The sequence below is a fragment of the Oncorhynchus keta genome, chromosome 4 (genome assembly GCF_023373465.1).
Source record: "Oncorhynchus keta strain PuntledgeMale-10-30-2019 chromosome 4, Oket_V2, whole genome shotgun sequence".
Taxonomy (NCBI): Eukaryota; Metazoa; Chordata; class Actinopteri; order Salmoniformes; family Salmonidae; genus Oncorhynchus; species Oncorhynchus keta.
The window spans coordinates 50,578,186-50,599,771 of NC_068424.1; the positions used below are offsets into that span (position 1 = coordinate 50,578,186).

Consider the following 21,586-nt stretch of genomic DNA (forward strand, 5'->3'; position numbering starts at 1 on the left):
AGAGAGGAGGTACAGTAGGCTAATAACATTAGGGGAAATATTATGAAAGGTAGGCCTATGTATGCATCAGACTACTAATTATACAAATAAGCCTATTATATTAACAAAATTAGAATCAAATTAGCTAGCCACATGTGCTGAACCAGAATTGTAGGTTTTCTCCCTGCTTTATCATGGTTTGAAGGTAATTCCAGTCCATTGAATACAGTATAAGACAATACAGTTCACTCAAAATTATTAACCTACTGGAGCTAATTTCATTTATTTACCCAAGTGAGCATATAGCTAGCTACATCTATGGGCTTTTATGTTTTTCTGTCATGCTTAAATGTGCATTAGCCTCTATCATACAGTACCAGTTGTCGTGTCTGTGACTATCATTAAATGTGAAGACTGTATATTATCAAATCAATTCTCTGTGTAATTTAATTACGCGATTAAACTAATCATGTATCTTTAACTAGGAAGTCAGGGCACCCAAACCGACTCTTCAGATATTTTAACATCTTATCAAAACAGGCCCTTATTAATGAATTGTACCTCATCAGTTCTCATTACTGAATATCACAAACCCTTGGCTATCTGCACAAACCCTAGCCTCCACAATGAATCACCGATATACAAATTGGCTTAATTAATTATTTACTAACTAACTAATCACATCACAGAAATACATAAACAAACAATATAGTTATTGGTTACTAACACAATGCATTGAATAGTCCCTAGTGGGCTAAACCAGTATGACGGCTTGGTAGACAATGGAAAGAGGTGGGGTCAAATAATTAAGCCAATGTGTATATCGCTGATTCATTATGGAGGCTAGGTTTTGTGCAGATACCCAAGGGTTTGCGACGTTGAGTAATGAGAACTGATGGGGTACAATTTATTAATAAGCGACTGTTTTGATAAGATATGAAAATATCTGAAGAGTCGATTCAGGAAATAACTAACTAATGACAGTAAATATTTTCCCATGGTGCCCCGACTTCCTAGTTGATTGAAGTTTAGATGATTAGTTTATCAAATCAATTCTGTGTAATTAAAATAAGTCTTCACATTTAATGATAGTAACGTTACGACATACAGTGCGCCGTGTGAGGAATCTAAGATAGAATGAGGCATTTATTTTGATTCAGCCTGTATAAATTTGAAAAGCAGATTGCATTATACACCCAGATTATGCTATACAGCAGGGGAGTTGTAGACAGGAATTATTGGTTGTGTGTGTTTACCCATATAAATTGTCCTGGTGTCGCGTATCTGATGACGTCAGGGTGTCTTATGAGTTGGTAAAATTAGTGATAAAATTTATAGTACTTGGATAACAATCAAGCTAATTATAGAAATTATAGAAATGGACGCGTTGGGCCAAATGTGCTATTTCTGTCTCCCGCGTTTCAGAACCGGGTAGACTCGGTCATTATTCATTTCTCGAGCGAGGACACAGAGGCAGCCGAGGAGGAGGTATTAGCTTGACAAAGCGATAATTCTCTGTCCCTCGCGGTCTCAGTAGCGTGAGTAGACTCCGTGTATTTCTTTGTTTACCACGCGTTCCAGTTAAACCATTCCCATCTTTAAAGGGATTCTATGTTATGCTTGAAAGTGTACAAAGTAGGATTAGCTTGCACGAGATGCTACAGCTAACAAAGGCAAAGTAACCATTTCGTTTTTCCCGTGTCACGTTGAAATTCCTCCGTCTTAAGCGACTTAAGTCCCGCCCTTTGTACTTCCATTTGATTTCAGCTTTCTGCGTTCACAGTGATGGTGAAGAATCGGCAGGATAAAAAAAAAAAAATTAAATCATAATTTGTGACACCCAGTGTGTATCACGTTTATATCAAGTGGTTACTAATGTTATCCAGCCAATCTCAACGGATTGGGTATAGTTGTCTCTTTCAATTGAACTAAGTAAAATTGCCAGACTTGGCATGTTGTGTTTGCTAATCCAAGTTTATCATTTTAAAAGGCTCATTGGTCATTAGAAAACACTTTGGCAATTATGTTAGCAGAGCTGAAAACTTGTCCTGATTTAAAGAAGCAATAAAACTGGCCTTCTTTAGACTAGTTGAGTATCTGCAGCATCAGCATTTTTGGGCACGATTACAGAGTTAAAATGGCCAGAAGCAAAGTTTCTTCTGAAACTTGTCAGTCTATTCTTATTCTGAGAAATTAAGGCTATTCCACGCGAGAAATTGGCAAGAAACGGAAGATCTCATACAACGCTGTGCGCTACTCCGTTCACTCAGATTGCAACACGTAAGAGAATCTCCAGAACACTCTTCTGATGCTCAACACACATGCCACTAATACATAGAACCCTTCATTCAGGAGGAAAGTTATTCAAAGTCATGAACCATAATCACACTGCGTATGACTGGTTCAGTGCTTACTTCCGTCTTGAGGGTAACTCCTCCAACATACAGTTGAAGTCGGAAGTTTACATACACTTATGAGTCATTCAAACTTTTTCAACCACTCCTCAAATTTCTTGTTAACAAACTATAGTTTTGGCAATCCGGTTAGGACATCTACTTTGTGCATGACAAGTCATTTTTCCAACAATTGTATACAGACAGATTATTTCACTTGTATCAAAATTCCAGTGGGTCAGAAGTTTACATACATGTACACTAAGTTGACTGTGCCTTTAAACAGCTTGGGAATTTCCAGAATATTATGTCTTAGCTTTAGAAGCTAATTGACATCATTTGAGTCAGTTGGAGGTGTACATGTGGATGTATTTCAAGGCCTACCTTCAAACTCAGTGCCTCTTTGCTTGACATCGTGGGAAAATCAAAAGAAATCAGCCAATACCTCAGAAGAAATTGTAGACCTCCACAAGTCTGGGTCATCCTTGGGAGCAATTTCCAAATGCCTGAAGGTACCACGTTCATCTGTACAAATAATATTAAGCAAGTATAAACACCATGGGGCCATGCATTCTGTCTCCTAGAGATAAACATACTTTGGTGCGAAAAGTGCAAATCAATTCCAGAACAACAGCAACGACCTTGTGAATGTGATGCTGGAGGAAACAGGTACAAAAGTATCTATATCCACAGTAAAACGAGTCCTATATCGACATAACCTGAAAGGCCACTCGGCAAGGAAGAAGCAACTGCTCCAAAACCGCCATAAAAAAGCCAGACTATGGTTTGCAACTACACATGGGGACAAAGATCGTACTTTTTGGAGAAATGTGCTCTGGTCTGATGAAACAAAAATATAACTATTTGGCCATAATGACCATCGTTATGTTTGGAGGAAAAGGGGGGAGGCCTGCAAGCCGATAATTCGATTTTGCATATCATTTGTTTATGCTTTCATTCCTTTTCCTTCCAATTCCTTTGACACTTAGGAAGTGATAGAGCCTTAAACAAAGTCCCCATACAACCATCAGTTAGTGCCACAATGCCGCTCAATGGGAAGAAATGTAATTATATATTTTGAGTGTGTGTGTGCGTTGTTAACATCTGCCTAAATTACTGCCCAGATCTTCCTGTCTGGATGACCAGACGATGGGTACGGAATGACAATCCCAATCCGGACATCCGCTGCCCATCCTTGTGGCGGCCCGTTCCATTTGCAAAAATCCTACCCAGGTCGACCACCAAAGATGGACCACAACGGCAATCACCAACTGGACATCCACTGCTCATCCTTGTGGTGGACTGCTCCGCTTTCAGAGAGCCTACCAAGGTCAACCACCAGAGGGGGACTGCAACGATGATCCACAACCAGGACCTCACGTGGTCGTTAATTTTTTATGTTGGTTTACAACATGCAGGATAATCACAAGATTGAACCCACCAGAGCGGGACTGTCATGACGTGGCCCTTTTTGGGTGTATATCGTGGCTCCCCCCTCTCTCTTTCTCTCTCTCTCCCACATCAGGTTTTACAAAAGTCATAAATACTTGGAAGAAACTGCCATGCAATGTTGCGGGAGAGAGTCTATGGAGACAGAGCTTCTCTTGCCAAAACTCCTAATCCCTAAAATGGGAGAATAAAACAATATTTATATTTTTGTGAATGTGGGAATGGTCCGTGGACACTTAAGGGACAGTCATGTCGAGTGTGTTTCATTTGGTGATCTCATGAAGGACAGGAAACACTCATTACTGTATCTTTGGTTGTGCACACTTCTTAATTACATTTACATTTACGTCATTTAGCAGACGCTCTTATCCAGAGCGACTTACAAATTGGGGGTTTACATCTAAATATTGTGAAACGTATGTGATTAAACTATTTGTGAAAAGATGTAATGTGATGGTAACCTTCTAAATGAGAAAATATGGGTTTTCATATAAAGTTTAACAAATCAGTGGCCACTCCCACGTGAGCATATTTGGCGTCATGGACCCTCTCCCTTTTCTCAGACGTGTATAAAACTCACTCCTGACGAAATGTAAATTAGACCAGAAAATATGGAGCTAATGCTACATGTTGAAATGGTTAAGAACTATAACTCTATAGGCCAAGGAGACCAGACAGCGTGTAGTGTTGGCTACACGGATGGAAATGGTTCAACTCTGAGACTATCGATCACTACAGAATAAAAGCAAATCCAAGACGTAGAATTGCTAGTCTGCAGCTGGAAATTATGTAAGTCTAGTACGAGAATACCGACAACCGCGGAAACATCTATTCCATGCAACGACCATCTGTACGCCTGACACATCCATTACAACAGACACTATCCAGAGCCGCTGAGAAAGCGACAAGTACGAAAGACATTGTAACATCTGGGAAAGTTAAACAGAGACTTTCTGATGAACTGACTCCGACAGACGGACGGACGATTCCAAAAGAGAAGACAACAACGACATACAGGCGTAAATATATACATTGCAATTATTTTCGAATGAGCGGCTGTTCATGTGCAATGGATTAGCATTTCAATGAATATAATTATCAACTGTTTGTAGTGAATCCATTTTATCTTTCCTGCTTTTTATCTGTCCCCACCCCTTTCCATTGTCTACCAACCCGTCATACCGGTTTAGTCCACTAGGGACTTATCAATACATTGTGTTAGTAACCAATAACTATGTAATAATTACAAATAGAATTGATTTGATAAAATACATTTTCACATTTAACGATATTCACATTACGACACAGTCAAAAGTTTGGACACACCGACTTATTCAACGTTTTTTCTTTATTTTAACTATTTTCTACATTGTAGAATAATAGTGAAGATGTCAACTATGAAATAACACATATGGCATCATGTAGTAACCAAAGTGTTAAACAAATCAAAATCTATTTTATATTTTAGATTATTCAAAGTAGCCACGCCTTGATGACAGCTTTGCACACTCTTGGCATTCTCTCAACCAGCTTCATGGGGTTGTCTCCTGGAATGAATTTCAATTAACAGGTGTGCCTTGTTAAAAGTTAATTTGTGGAATTTCTTTCCTTAATGCGTTTGAGCCAATCAGTTGTGTTGTGAAAAGGGGGGATACAGAAGATAGCCCTATTTGGTAAAAGACCAAGTCCATATTATGGAAAGAACCTCTCAAATAAGCAAAGAGATATGACAGTCCATCATTACTTTAAGACATGACGGTCAGTCAATTTCAAGAACTTTGAATGTTTCTTCAAGTGCAGTCACAAAAACCATTAAGCGCTATGATGTAACTGGCTCTCATGAGGACCTCCACAGAAAAGGAAGACCCAGAGTTACCTTAGCTGCAGAGTTACCAACCTCAGAAATTGAAGCCCAAAGAAATGGTTCACAGAGTTCAAGTAACAGACACATCTCAACATCAACTGTTCAGAGGAGAATAAGTGAATCAGGCATACATAGATTGAGTTCCTGCAACAACAAAAAACTACTAAAAGACAGCAATAAGAAGAGGAGACTTGCTTGGGCCAAGAAACACGAGCAACGGACACTAGACCAGTGGAAACCTGTCCTTTGGTCTGATGAGTTCAAATTAGATTTTTTTTAAATTCCAACCGCCATGTCTTTGTGAGACGCAGAGTAGGTGAACGGATGATCTCCGCATGTTTGGTTCCCACCGTGATGCATGGAGGAGGAGGTGCGATGGTTTCGGGGTGCTTTGCTGGTGACACTGTCAGTGATTTTGAATATAAGGTACACCTTAATACCAGCATGGCTACCACAGCATTCTGCAGTGATACGCCATCCGATCTGGTTTGCGCTTAGTGGGACTATCATCTGGTTTTCAACAGGACAATGACCCAAAACACACCTCCAGGCTGTGTCAGGGCTATTTGACCAAGAAGGAGAGTGATGGTGCTGCATCAGATGACCTGGCTTCCACTATCACCCGACCTCAACCCAAATGAGATGGTTTGGACTGCAGAGTGAAGGAAAAGCAGACAACAAGTGATCATCATATGGAAACTCCTTCAAGATTGTTGGAAAAGCATTCCAGGTGAAGCTGGTTGAGAGAATGCCAAGGGCATGCAAAGCTGTCATGAAGGCAAAGGGTGGCTACTTTGAAGAATCTAAAATATATTTTCATTTGTTTAACACTTTTTGTTTGGTTACTACATGATTCAATATGTGTTATTTCATAGTTTTGATGTAGAAACTAGTAAAATAAAGAAAAACCCTTGAATGAGTAGGTGTGTCCAAACTTTTGACTGGTACTGTATGTGTATTGGATAACAGCACAGTCATTTGGGATTTTTTGGGCTCATTAAAAGGTATTTAATTGATTTAACCTTTATTTAACTAGGCAAGTCAGATAAGAACAAATTCTTGTTTACAATGACAGCCTACCCCTTTCGGCTACTCGCCCAACCCTCTAACCACTAGGCTTCCTGCCACTCCATTGATGTATGACTCATCAGGCTCAGGTAGCATCAGGTGTCAATTTTCGATCAAAGCTCTAATCAAATCCAGACATAGGCCTATTTATATGCTTTATAATGCTTTTGAATGACAAGTCCGGTTTTCGTGGGAAATACCGGGTTACCTGGGAGAAAAGTTATTCTTAAGAGGGAACACATGTAAAATACTGGTAAAATAGTCAACCCTACTGTAGACCTTCATTGCAACACAGTGTGTTTTAATAAATTATTTGGTGACGTGAATATATTTAGTATAGTTTTTTTCACTATTTACATTTTTGAAATCATGAAATTTACTGACGGAAATGGTCCTCCCCTTCCTCCTCCGGGGAGTCTCCGCTGTTGAGCATGTAAGAGGTTTGTGGTGCTGACATCCTGTTATTCCTTCTGATTGGCTGATATCCTCAGTCGGCCATGCTCATTGGTCGGGGTGCTGCGACAGGCGTCAGAGTGGACATTACAGAACGACGCACTTGAGGAAGCATGAAATCAACTCTGGGGAGGTGGAAAACACGCAGCACCACAGTGCTTACGCAAAGATACTGTTGGTTCTCATGCCAGAACCGAGCTATTTTGACACAAAGACATGACACAGAAAAAAAATATTTTCAGATAAGTAACAAATGGACTGCAACACAGCTGATCATTTGGCTATGTCATACATTACATAAAGTCCACTGTTTTTGAACCCTTAACATACATGACCAGCATTACAAGTGGGGTGCTACACATTGGTAATAGCTAAGATAATACAACAGTATAATCAATGCAAAACTTTGCCAGAAAATTTTCTTCTCCCCTCCTGTTCCCAGGTGGCTAAAATCAACCTGCTGTCCGCCCAGAGGCGAGAGCAGCACATCCTGCGCATGGTGCTGTCCATGGTGTCCTGCTACCTGCTGTGCTGGATGCCCTACGGCGTCATGGCCCTGGCGGCCACCTTCGGCCGGTCAGGCCTAGTCACCCCCGTGGCCAGCGTGGTGCCCGCCGTCCTGGCGAAGAGCAGCACCGTAATCAACCCTATCATCTATGTGCTGTTCAACAACCAGGTGAGAGGGGGCGCTAAAGGATGGACCAGAGGGACAATGGTGTTGTTCACCTGTCGTGTAGCCTTTACAGCGGTGGGGAGAAACGTATATGCAGCTTAGCCAGCCTTATGACAGCCTGGCATGTGAGTAATATAGAGGCGAAAGAAACGCACACCTATTTAAGCGAGGTGCTGGCTAGCGGAGTAGAACACTTGACAAATTAAAGGAGAGCCACACACTCAAATGCAATAATTGAATAACCTAATAATCAATGTTTCGACAGACAAGCTGTCTTCATCAGGGTATAATGACAAACACTGCGGGGTGACTAGTTTATTTAGTGTCAAAGGACACACACAGGTGTCTGTAATCATGGCCGGGTGTGGCCTGATATCATTGGTTGATTGTCAGATATAAAAATAACATACCAAAAACAAAAATGGATAGCATACTATCATAGATACAATTTGGCTACATAAGCCTACAAACATTTACATTAAATTAAAGATCCATGCAGCCTCTCGTTTTAACAATAAATTGTCCAGGTCACCCCCTCTCCTAGGGAGGGTGACGTGTTCAATGCCGACGTAAAGTAGGGACGGAATCGAGTGGTTTGCTTCCAAGAAGTGGGCTGGGTAAATCGAGTTCTGTCATGCTCTGAGATTTGTACTTTTAATTCGCGCTTTGTTTTACCCACATAATTTTTAGCACAAGGACAAGTTATAAGATAAATTACTGCCTTAGTGGAGCACCTTTTGATTGGGATCTGTTTCCCTGTTTGGGGGTGGTTGAAGGATCTACATTTATAAATGCAATTGCATGTAGCACAGCCATTACACTTGTAGTTTCCATCCAGTAGGGGCGCAAATAGACGTTGTGCAGGATATCTTGGGGTGGTAAATCAGAGTTTTGTTTGTTTTTTGTTTTGAATTTTCTCAATAGCAATATTAATCGGACCATTTTTTTGTACCCCCTCACCTTGCATTTTCTTTGCTTCTCAGCCACATTTCTGTCTAAATCTGATTTTGTTTTTTGCAAAGTCTTTTGATTCGACAGAATTGGCTGTAGGGCAAACTGTTTTTCAAGGGATGCGGGTGACAACTTTCAGCCCTCTACGAACTGTTAGGATCAGTAGGTTTCCTGTAAAGATCAGTGTATAGAACATTATCCTCACACAAGATCAGGAAACTGATTTGACGTGTCAGACTGCATAGTAAATCTCAGATGCTCAGAACAAGAGTTAAGAAAAGCATGAAATGCCTGGAGCTGTTTTGCATCACCCCTCCATAGAACAAAAATATAATCAATGTACCGTTTCCAATTAATGATGTTAGTAGGAAAACATTTTTGAGAGGATTGAAAATGGACTGTTTCTCCATGTCACCCACATACAAATTAGCATAGTTAGGAGCCATGGGGGATCCCATAGCAGTACCCTTCGTATGAATGAAGAAATAATTTATTATCATGAAGTAGTTGTGTGTGAGAGTACTATTTCAGACAATGTTATAATGCCTGCAATGGAAGTTAGTTCATTTGGGTCACGTTGCAGAAGAAAATGTAACAGCTTCAATACCGCCATCGTGGGGAATATTTGTGTATAACGAATCGACATCAAAAGTAACTAACAAAGTATTGTCAGGGAGAGATCAAGAGATTCAGTAATAATATAGAGATCACACTGCTGGTGTCCTTCACAAAGGAGGGGAGCTGTTCTGCGAGTGGTCTAGTAAAAAAGTCAACAAAAGTCGATAGAGGGGCCGTTACTGCATCAAGGGCCGCTACAATAGGGCGCCCAGGAGGTTTTGTAACATTCTTGTGTAATTTCGGCAAAGTATAAAAAGTAGCAATTTTAGGGTGTTGAATAACCAAAAAAGAACATTACTTTTTAGCTATCTGACCAGAACTGAAATACCCATGTAGGACAGTAAAGATATTGTTCTGAAATTGGGCAGTGGGGTCACTTCTGAGGTTCTTTTAAAAGGTGTTGTCAAGCAGTTGTCTATGACACTCATTTACTCAAGCTTGTTTTTCATTCCTTAGGTAAATGATGGAAAGATATGTACTCTTGTTTGTTCTTAAGGAGATGAACAACATATTTGTCAACGAGTCTGCAATACGTCTCAATAGAGTGATTGTGATTGGATGGAGGTACAAAATAACACCTACTTCTAAAAGGAGTCGGAGTATGTGCAGGTGAGAAACCTACATGTTCAGTAGAAATATCACTATTAGGGGAGAAAAAGTATTCCCTTAAATGGATGTTATATCGACATCGAACATGTCACCCTCCCTTGGAGAGTGGGTGACCTCGACAATCTATTGTTAAACGAGAGGCTGCCTAGATCTTTAATTTAAAGACCCTTGCTCTCTCGGTCTTAACGTAGACTTTGATCTGAAGCCATTCTTGTGATTTTGCTGTTGTAAATGTTTTTAGGCTTATGTAGCCAAATTGTATCTATGACCGTATGCTATCCATTCATGTTTTTGGTATGTTATTTTTTATATCTGACAATCAACCAATGATATCAGGCCACACCCGGCCATGATTACAGACACCTGTGTGTGTCCTTTGACACTATATAAACTAGTCACCCCGCAGTGTTTGTCATTATACCCTGATGAGGACAGCTTGTCTCTCGGAACATTGGTAATTCGGTTATTCAATTATTGCATCTGAGCTCCTAGAGTGTGCGGCTCTCCTTTAATTTTTCAAGCCTGGCATGTGAGGCCAGAAAGACAATCACACACGGCCCCCAGAGTCCATACTACGGATATCATTGAGGTTTTCATTTTAGAGGTATGTCCTAACATGTTGACATGATGTTTTTGCTAAATACTCTATTTCACGTTCATGGACATGATTACTTTAGCTTGACAAGCTAATCATGTATTTTGTTATGAGAGCTCAGTTGATAAAATGAATAAATGGGGGTGCAAGTGCTTGTGACAGCCCACCTGTCAGTGAGGAGCAGAGAGGGACTGGGTGAAGGGACACTGCTAACATCCCCACAAGGACTACTGACAGTGACACCCTAACTCCTGTCATTGTGGGGACACAGTATTGTGAGGACACAGACTGCCAGTAATTACTTTGCACCTCTCATCGCCCTCTGTCTCATAGATACTACCTATGACACTTACAGTAAGAACAGGCCAGCTGACATACTTAGTTTGGCAGCTACCTTACATCCCATCTGTCCTCTCTCGGGGCACTTGAACCAAGAAGAGGTGTCAAGTATCAACACACCACAGGAGGTTGGTGGCACCTTAACTGGGGAGGACGAACTTGTGATAGTGGTTGGACCGGAATTAGTGGAATGGTATCAAGTACATCAAACATGTGTTTAATGCCATTCTATTTGCTCCGTTCCGGGCATTATTATGAGCCGTTTTCCCCTCAGCAGCCTCCACTACTACAAAGACTTATTTAGACTATTTTAATAGAGAACACATACTAGCAAACTAGGTCACTTTATGCTCTCTTTATGCAGCCTGGTCTCATAGACTAGACATAACATGTAAATCTGGGACACTCAAATTAGTATGATGCTATGTTTGGTATGGTGACATAAGACAGAAGGTTACTGTTCGAATCTCATCACAGAAAACTTGATCATTTTAGCTAATTAGCTACTTTAACTACTTACTATGTTTTAGCTACTTTGCAAGTACTTAGCATGTTAGCTAACTCTAACCTTAACCTAACTCCTAAACTTACCCCAAACCCCTAGTCTAGTTTGGCAGATTGCACCACCCTGCAGTTGCGAGCGGTGCAGTTACCCTAACAGGCGGTGATACAGCCCGACAGGATGCTCTCAATTGCACATCTGTAAAAGTTTGAGGGTTTTTGGGGGCCAAGCTGTTGCGCCTTCTTCACCACACTGTGTGTGAGTGGACCATTTCAGATGGTCAGTGATGCGTATGCCAAGGATCTTTGAAGCTTTCCACCTTCTCCACTGCGGTTCTTTCGATGTGGATAGGGGCGTGCTCCCTCTGCTATTTCCCTGAAGTCCATGATCAGCTCCTTTGTTTTGTTGACATTGAGTGAGAGGTTATTTTCCTGGCACCACTCTCCCAGAGCCCACAGGGAGGAGGTGAGGGCCATCTCGTCATTGTTGATAATCAGGCCTACTACTGTTGTGTCGTCAGCAAACTTGATGATTGGCCACGCAGTCATGGGAGAACAGGGAGCATAGGAGGGGGCTGAGCACGCATCCTTATGGGGCCCCTGTGTCGAGGATCAGCAAAGTGGGGGTGTTGTTTCCTACCTTCACCACCCAGGGGGGCGGCCCATTTGGAGGTCCAGGACCCAGTTGCACAGGGCGGGGTTCAGACCCAGGGCCCCAAGCTTAATGATGAGCTTGGAGAGCTCTATGGTTTTGAATGCTGAGCTATAGTCAATGAACAGCATTTCTTACATAGGTATTCCTCTTGTCCAGATGGGATAGGGCAGTGTGCAGTGCAATGACGATTGCATCGTCTGTGGACCTATTGGGCAATAAGCAAATTGAAGTGGGTCTAGGGTGTCAGGTAAGGTAGAGGTGATATAAACCTTAACTAGCCTCTCAAAGCACTTCATGATGACAGAAGTGAGTGCCTCGGGGCGATAGTCACATTTTGTTCAATTACCTTTGCTTTCTTGGGTACAGGAACAATGGTGGACATCTTGAAGCAAGTGGGGACAGCAGACCGGGATAGGGAGAGATTGAATATGTCCGTAAACACTCCAGCCAGCCTGTCTGCTCATGCTCTGAGGACGCGGCTAGGGATGCTGTCTGGGCCGGCAGCCTTCCGATGGTTAACACGCTTAAATGTCTTACTCACTTCAGCCACGGAGAAGGAGAACCCACAGTCCTTGGGAGACGGCCACGTCGGTGGCCCTGTGTTATCCTCAAAGTGGGCGAAGGTGTTTAGCTTGTCCGGAAGCAAGACGTCGGTGTCAGCAACGTGGCAGGTGTACCCTTAGTAGTCCGTGATTGTCTGTAGTCCCTGCCACATACGTCCCGTGTCTGAGCTGTTGAATTGTGACTCCACTGTCTCTGTACTGACGTTTTGCCTGTTTGATTGCCTTACAGAGGGAATACTTACACTGTTTGTATTCAGCCATATTCCCAGTCACCTTGCCATGATTAAATGCGATGGTTTGCGCTTTCAGTTTTGAACATATCCCAGTCTGTGTGATCAAAACAATCTTGAAGCATGGATTGCGATTGGTCGAACCAGCGTTGAATAGACCTTAGCATGGGTAATTCCAGTTTGAGTTTCTGCCTATTGGATGGGAGGAGCTAAATGGAGTCGTGATCAGATTTGCAGAAGGGAGGGTTAATCATGAAACATACACCCCTGCCTTTCTTCTTCCCGGGAGAGTTTTTTAAATTTTTTATTCCCGTCTGATGCGATGTACTAAGAACCCAGATGGCTGAATGGAAGGGGACAGTATATCCCGAGAGAGCCATGTTTCTGTGAAGCAGCGTATGTTACAATCCCCGATGTCTCTCTGGAAGGAGATCCTCACCCTAAGCTTGTCTACTTTTATTATCCAGAGACTGAATATTAGTAATATACTCTGAAGAGGTGCATGGTGTGCACGCCTCTGGAGTCTGATTAGAAGTCCACTCCGAATACCTCTTCTCCGCTGGCAGTGTTTTGGAGGAGCCTCTGGAATAAGTTAAATTGCCTTGGGGGGTACAAACAAAGGATCCAATTGGGGAAAGTCGTATTCCTGGTCGTAATGCTGGTGAGTTACCGCCGCTCTGATATCCAAAAGTTATTTCTGGCTGTATGTAAAAACACCCAACAAAAATTCTAGGGTAATAATGTAAGAACTAACACAGTTGCTTAGGAGCTAGAAGCAGAGCTGCCATATCTGTCCGATGTCATCTGACTGTTGTGTCAAATGCTATCGCCTCAGTGTGTGAGAGTGAGATTTATACTCAAAGTGACGTGTGTGTGTGTGTGTGTGTGTGTGTGTGTGTGTGTGTGTGTCAGTTTTACAGATGCTTTGTGAGATGCAGAGGGGAGCCCCAGTCTGTGTTTAACACCCAGCAGAGCAGCAGAGAGGAGAACGCTACCCCCGGTAAACCCCTTTCATTCCCCTCTCTGGCCCAAAAACAGCCCTCTCTTTGCTCCCCACACACCGAGAGCTACAGGAGCCCCAGTAATGCCCCCCTGTGTGGCCTGCGGAGCGAACGGCGCACCATGTCTCTGGTGGTCCACTACACCCCTTGAGAACCTCCTTTACTGGGCTGGGGGAACCACACTCTTGAGGTGAGAGATGCTCAGAGAAAAGAGTCTTAAGCCCTTAACCAAGAGGAACTGGTCACGACCCATCAGTTGTGTCCCCAGCCATCTAGGGAACTTTGCCTTGGATTCTACAAGGCAGAGGCGAGCCGAAGTTCGGAGTCGAAGTCTACGCCCCATCGTCGGTGATTGGTCAACAGAAGGGATTCTTCAATAAAGTCTTTGTCATTCAACGATAGACGACTCGTTTTCATGCAGATGTTTTCAATGAGCAATACTGCACCAAGCATCTTAGTTAGATGAATTGTGCAACTAAGATCTCCTCGGCGAAAACATACAAATTTGACAGATTTCTTGAGTTATTTTAGATTAATCCAGACTATTTTGAGGAAGTGTATACTAATTGCCGCTTTTTCCTCTTATTTCAAGCGAAGGTCTTTTAAAGGAGAATACGAGCACACTCAGCTAGACGCCTTAGGCTACCTGAATGTTCTGTCAAAGGCTCACAGCCGTAATCGCTACCAAAGGTGATTCAAACATGTATTGACTCAGGGGTTTGAATACTTCTCTAATCAAGATAGCGTTATTTTTTTATCCAAATGTTGAAGTGTTCTTTCACTTTGACATTAGAGTATTTTGTGTAGATGGTTGACAAAAAATGACAAATCCATTTTAATCCCACATTTTAACACAACAAAATGTGTAAAAAGTCAAGGGGTGTGAATACTGTACAGTATACAGGCTCATGTTCACTTGAACTGAGGGCACCATTGGGACTGTTCTTCCCAGAATCCCGTTGGAATTACATGACACTCTGGGTTAATTGAACTGTGAGGCTTTGCCAGTGGTGAGGATTTTTGTATTCAAACATGTCCAATTTTACATCCACTGTAGCTCTAGCTCTTACCTTAATTTCAACCTAACTTGAACTATAACCTTAAAATGTAGCTCTGGCCTTGTATTTTCATCCTCAACCTAGCCTTATGTCAGACTCGCATCTTTTGCTTTTAATGCCAGCCTAAGGTAAGCACATGGATTTCAACTTAGAATGCGGCCCTCACTTAAGAGTGGCATGCCACCAGAGAGATTAGTACTTACACCACTAGAGGAAGCCCTACGTCATATTACTGAGATGTTATGTGGCTAAGTGTTTTTTTGTTGTTTTGTTATAACTCTCAAAATCAAATCAAATCCAAATGTATTTGTCACATTCACCGAATACAACAGGTGGAGCCCATACCGTGAAATGCTTACTTTACAAGCCCTTAACAACAATACAGTTCAAGAAATAAAGTTAAGAAAAGATTTACTAAATAAAATAAAATAACAACAATGAGGCTATATAAAGGTGGTACCGAGTCAATGTGTGGGGTTACAGGTTAGTTGACGTAATTTGTACGTTTGTAGTACAAGCACAGTCATTTTCTCTCCTGATGGCTGCTAAATGTTTAGCAAAAGGCAGCTAAATGTTTTCCCCCAAATCGAATGACATAATTAAGGTTTGAATTAGCGCAAATGTCAAAAGATGCTCATTCCAAGCGCTGGTGTAAAAATACATTTGAGTCTCTAATTGGCTTATCCTGCCAATGATGACACAGGTGCTGCATAGACATACAGTAGAAGATTCATAAAGTAAAAAGTTAGAGAGAGCGCCTGTGTTTGTGTTTTTACCACAAGAATCGTAAAACAAGGACTATACATTTTGCCTGTCCCCATATTTTAGGTTCAGGTGTTAGAATTAGGGTTAGGGGTTTGGTTTAGGGTCTACGGTTAGTGTGTGTGTGTGTGCACAAGTGTGTGTGTGTGTGTGTGTGTGTGTGTGTGCGCGAGAGAATAGAGATAAGTGAGAAAGAAAGTGTCTTTGTATTTGCATAATTTAAATATGTTTATTCATATGGGTGAGAAGAACAAACATCTGTCATGTAAAAAACACAAACTTCACAACAACTGCAGGCCATCAAGCCATCAGGGTCTAAAAGGTTGTCGTCACCTCTTTGAGGTCTGTTTCAAGGCAGGCCACAGGGGATGACTTTGTGCCCACAGCCCCTCACTGAAGTCTTGCATGGAAATGCATGTTCAGTGACACCCGTAAAACCCTATGCATATTAACACGTTGTCTTCAAGCGAGCGGCCTTTCCATTCTCGCTAGTCCTACGGTCCAAATAAATACTTAACTGTGGAAAGAGAGGCTGGGGGTGGATCTTAAAGCCACATACATCATTCTAAAGTAAACCAACCTTCCAGCTTTTTTTTTTTTTTTGGGGGGGGGTGCCAACATTGGTCACACAAGCATTGGTATGGTTGATACTGACTAATTCTGCAACCTCAGTGGAAATCTCATGGACAGATAGAGCTACGGTAGAAAGAAAGCTATGCATCAAATAAGTAGACTATTAAATGAGTGTACATTGACGTGTCAAATGTGAAACCTCTTTCTGTAACCAGGGCAAACAGTGTGGGTTTTGGAGCACCTGTAGATGATTTCCACTTAACACCAATTTGATGACACAGTTCAAATGCGCATAGACACTGCTTTTTGTCTATTGTTTTGGATTGCATCCGATCGACTAATTCAGTGGTGTAAAGTTTCAGCTTGTTATGTTGTCCACTGTGAATCATGATGGTCGCCTAAAGTCTTCAGGACGTTGTCTCATGGTCCCCTGGAGGTTTTGTCTAGTTCCCAGTTTGTCCCGAGGACGTTTTTAGGACGTTACCGAATTTCCTCAGGGCATCCCGTTTGCTGGGTAGATGTGTCTTTAGGTGCTTTTACACTGGTTGCATTTGTCTTCGGTTACATGGACACATTTCGGCCACAATACCTTGCTCAGCAAATTCATTGATTGCGCAACATCCAAACAATTCTTTGGGAGTTTTTCATGGGCATTTCTGATATGCTGTTGTCATATCACACACCAACCACTTTAAGAAGGGAACTGTTTGGAATTAATCCTTGGGGAAACATGGACTTGAGAAACCAACAGGTGAAAGGTCAAGGAATGAACACTAAATGTAAAACAGGGTTGTTTTTCTCTCTCTGCATTGTTGGTAAGTAAGCATTTCTCTGTCTACACCTGTTGTTTAAGAAGCATGTGAAGAATAAAAGTAGATTTTTTTGGGAGGGGTTGATGCCTTCAAGTCATACACACTGTACAGACACACACATGCATTCAGAGAGACACACACACACCTCTTAAAGTTGAGAGATTCCAGGAAGTGAACTCAGAAAAATACACTAGTTAGTGACAACTGACAGTAGCTGTTCAGATGTGTATGGTGTGTGAAGGCAGTCAGATCTCTCCTCTCTGTATCTAGATCCCTCTGCACCACCATGATCAACACTTACCAGACCAGCATGCCTCCGCCACCTATTCCCCCACGGCTAGGCTCTGTCATGTCGGCACCAGGACCAGGCCACAGCAAGCCTCTTCTCAGGTTTCTCATTGGCATGATAGTGCTTCAAATGGTTCTGCTACTGGGGGGATTCGCCTACCTGTACCACACGGACAACAAGGTACGAACTCACCTCTCTTTAAATATATAGACACGGTTATTTAAACGTCTAAGAGTGGGTCTAACGTTCAGGTTCATTGGTGTTGGGCAAAGTTTCTTAGTGCCAAGTTCAGAACTATCATAGATCTTGGATACAAGTCTACTTTTGTTATGCAGCCTATTTGAGAATAACATGTTTCACTGTACTTACTTTAAAAATATATATATATTATGAAGACAGTAGGCCTATTTTCCTCAAGTTTAATTTTCAAATATTCTCAAGAATGTGCGTGTGAGTGGGAATGATATAAATGTATTCATTTAGTTATGTATAATAAGTATGTTATATAGCGTAAATCTATCCCGGGGTGTCTTAGAGCGGGATGTTGTTTGATTACACGTGAGAAAGACCTCTTGGATATCTTCACTCTTCAAAGAGCGATGGGGTTTAATGCAGAGCATCTTTTCAACATACAAATATTTCAGTGAAAACCTAGGCCTATTTATTCTTCAAGCACAGGGGGTCTCAGGAAACTTCCCAGGATCCGAATAAAAACTTCAACAGATGCATTCAGAAACAGCTCGTACACGACCACCGCTTAGTCCTACCGTTTCAAGAGTTTGTCCTGATGCGAACTTACCCTACATTACTCCTCTCATATGAATATACTGTACTCCATACCATCTACTGCATCTTGCCTATGCCGTTCTGTACCATCACTCATTCATATCTTTATGTACATATTCTTTATCCCTTTACACTTGTGTGTATAAGGTAGTAGTTGTGGAATTGTTAGGTTAGATTACTCGTTGGTTATTACTGCATTGTCGGAACTAGAAGCACAAGCATTTCGCGACACTCGCATTAACATCTGCTAACCATGTATGTGACAAATAAGATTTGATTTGAAAGACTGACATATGATCATTCTTAAGCAGTGTTGATATTAAGATAACTCTATTCTAGCTAAATGTAACGTTTATTCCTGCTTTTGTTGGGGCTCAGTATCACAAGGACCTTGACAGCAAGTACCTGGATGATATGATCATCCTGAAGAGACTTGAAGAGTGTGAGAAAGACATCCAGTCAGTGCTGGACTGTAAGAAGCTTGTGGAGAAATACAAAAGCATCCTGGCAAAGGTAGGCCGAGGTTGCCGAGACTCAAATTAAGATAGAGGTTTCATGAGTACATTTTGTAGAAGAAAAAACATGCAATATTAACATATGATTAAGCAATGCTGTGCACTCCTGTCTCTCCGCTCAAGGTCTCACAAGAGGAAGGAAGAGGTATGTTCAAATCTTTTATAGCATCTATGTATGTATAATTTGCTTGACTTGCTACTCTACCAAGCTCACCTTCTGTCAGCAGAGAACCTTCTCTTCTGAGAGGGTGAAGACTTAACTGTTTGTCTGTTCTGTTTCAGCTGCTAAACTCATTGGGGATGGGCCCTCGTATGGAGCCATGGCACGCATGATAGTAAAGCAACCCGTTTCTGGTACACCCCCAAGTAAGAGATGTTACTTACCACTATACATCTAGGTTTGTTTTGTAGGAACATAGTGGCCTATGTTCCTACAAGATATGAGTTTCAGTATAAGGTTTTAAAATGCACTTCAACTTGTAAATTGTCTGCTTGAACAGCAAAGTATCTGGAGTGGAACATAGGCCACTCAGTGCGGAAGAACGTCCAGTACTACATGTCCAGCTGGCTGAAGGTGCTGCAGCCTGGAGACTACAACATCTACTCCCAGGTGGCTTTCTCCAAATGGCACCCCAAAACCCCTCTGGCCAGCCGGGTGAAGCTGAGGAAGGGGGAGACGGGAGAGGAGAAAGACCTGATGACAGCCTACTGCAGCCTGGGGGACCAGGATCATACAGACGTGTGTACAGCTTTCCAGGGAGGAGTGTTCCGTCTGGAGCCAGACGATCAGCTTAGTGTGTGGGTGACGGACCCCAGCCTAGTCAACTATGAGGAGGGGACTACCACCTTTGGATTGTACAAGCTGTAGGCTGGTCATCACAATGGACATTGCCTACAGTATGGAGATGATGGACTACTTTACTTTGGATTGGGCCTGTTTTTGGAGCGATGAATGGAATCCAGGCCATGTGAGTGGGACAGGACTGAATACAAATCTCCTAAAGGGATCTAAACATGGACTAGACCAGTGGTTTCCAAACTTTCTATAGTCCCATACCGCTTCAAACATTCAACCTCCAGCTGCGGACCCCCTCTAGCACCAGGGTCAGCACACTCTCAAATGTTGTTTTGTTTGTTTGCCATCATTGTAAGCCTGCCACACACACACTATACGATACATTTATTAAACATAAGAATTAGTGTGAGTTTTTGTCACAACCCAGCTCATGGGAAGTAACACAAAGCTCTTATAGGACCAGAGCATAAATAATAATAATCAATAATTTTGCTCTTTATTTAACCATCTTACATATGAAACCGTATTTGTTCATCGGAAATTGTGAATAACTCACCACAGGTTAATGAGAAGGGTGTGCTTGAAAGGATGCACATAACTATGCAATGTTGGGTTGTATTGGAGAGAATCTCAGTCTTAAATCATTTCCCACACACAGTATGTGTCTGTATTTAGTTTTCATGCTAGTGAGGACCGAGAATCCACTCTCACATAGGTACATGGTTGCAAAGGGCATCAGTGTCTTAACAGCACGACTTGCCAAGGCAGGATACTCTGAGTGCAGCCCAATCCAGATATCTGGCAGTGGCTTCTGATTTAAATTAAATTTTCACAGAACCGCTTGCTGCAATTTCGATGAGGCTCTCTTGTTCAGATATCGGTATGTGGACTGGAGGCAGGGCAAGGCATAACGAATCCAGTTGTTTGTGTCATCCATTTCGGGAAAGTACCTATGTAATTGCGCACTCACTCAGCTACAATCACATTTGACATTGTCCATAAGCTTGAGTTTATTTGCACACAAAAAAAATCATACAATGATGGAAAGACCTGTGTGTTGGTTGTCCTTGTTAATGCAGGCAGAGAAGAGCTCCAACTTCTTAATCATAGCCTCAATTTTTTTCCCGCACATTGAATATAGTTGCAGAGAGTCCCTGCAATCCTAGATTCAGATCATTCAGGCGAGAAAAAACATCACCAGATCGGCCAGTCATGTGAGAAACTCGTCATCATGCAAGAGGTCAGACAAGTGAAAATTATGGTCAGTAAAGAAAACTTTAAGGTCGTCTCTTAATTCAAAAGAATGTGTCAATACTTTGCCCCTTGATAACCAGCACAGTATGTTGTAAAAGCGTTACTTGGTCGCTGCCCATATCATTGCATAGTGCAGAAAATACACAAGAGTTCAGGGGCCTTGCTTTAACAAAGTTAACCATTTTCACTGTAGTTTCCGAAACATCTTTCAAGCTGTCAGGCATTCCCTTGGTACCAAGAGCCTCTCGGTGGATGCTGCAGTGTACCCAAGTGGCATCGGGAACAACTGCTTGCACGTGCGTTACCACTCCACTATGTCTCCCTGTCATGGCTTTTGCGCCATCAGTACAGATACCAACATGAGCAGCAGCTACGTTTGGCTACATACGGACCGTTAGTGGAATTTCCGCGAGAGAGTAACGTTTAATGCGATTGGATGTTAATTATTTGACTAGGCTAGCTGTATTTGACATTGTGTTGTTATTTGCTGAACACTAGATGGTTTAATTTTATTTTTGGCAGTGAAATGAGGCTACTCAGGAGAGAGAAAAAACTCACCCAAATGTATAGCCCCGTTGGAAAATATAAATGTACTGTTTGAAAATGGGAAGATTTTTTTAATGTAATAATACATTCAAAAAAGAAAGTGAATCACATTTGTATTTGGCGTAACCCCCCAGTTTGGGAATATCTGGACTAGATCAATTAAAAAATATTAATTTTCTTACCAAGCCCATGGTGAAACCCACAAATCCCTGGAACTTAATTGCTGTTGATTGGATAACTTAGTATCCCAGCCC

At 41.9% G+C, this 21,586-nt stretch overlaps 1 protein-coding gene and 1 long non-coding RNA gene across 18 annotated transcripts; both read left to right on the plus strand.

Moving 5' to 3' along the window:
* Nucleotides 1-1,181: 1,181 nt before the first annotated feature.
* LOC118376928 (CD40 ligand-like) lies at nt 1,182-20,219 on the plus strand. Of its 17 annotated transcripts, none has more exons than XM_052509244.1 (9): nt 5,473-7,882; nt 9,905-10,057; nt 12,514-13,601; nt 13,853-13,940; nt 17,417-17,615; nt 18,600-18,734; nt 18,860-18,881; nt 19,019-19,102; nt 19,237-20,219. In XM_052509244.1, exons 5-9 carry the CDS (start codon nt 17,433-17,435, stop codon nt 19,602-19,604), a joined length of 792 nt encoding a protein of 263 aa, XP_052365204.1. In that variant the 5' UTR covers nt 5,473-7,882; nt 9,905-10,057; nt 12,514-13,601; nt 13,853-13,940; nt 17,417-17,432; the 3' UTR covers nt 19,605-20,219. The 17 variants fall into 17 exon arrangements, with proteins under 17 accessions (XP_035619641.1, XP_052365204.1, XP_035619652.1 ...); XM_035763759.2 differs by having other exon boundaries at nt 13,408-13,601; XM_052509268.1 differs by lacking the exon at nt 5,473-7,882 and adding an exon at nt 7,905-8,004.
* On the plus strand, nt 13,985-14,342 carry LOC127924571 (uncharacterized). The gene is made up of 2 exons (XR_008118271.1): nt 13,985-14,131; nt 14,210-14,342. It is a non-coding gene; the product is annotated as an uncharacterized LOC127924571 (long non-coding RNA).
* Nucleotides 20,220-21,586: the final 1,367 nt, after the last annotated feature.

Bases quoted from the DNA above. Each gene is read 5' to 3' on its own strand.
- LOC118376928 (XM_035763748.2), top strand. From the start codon at position 7,863: ATGTGCTGTTCAACAACCAG. The intron at 7,883-17,416 runs GTGAGAGGGGGC...CTCTGTATCTAG, and splicing joins ATGTGCTGTTCAACAACCAG to ATCCCTCTGCACCACCATGA. The intron at 17,616-18,599 runs GTACGAACTCAC...GTTGGGGCTCAG, and splicing joins TGTACCACACGGACAACAAG to TATCACAAGGACCTTGACAG.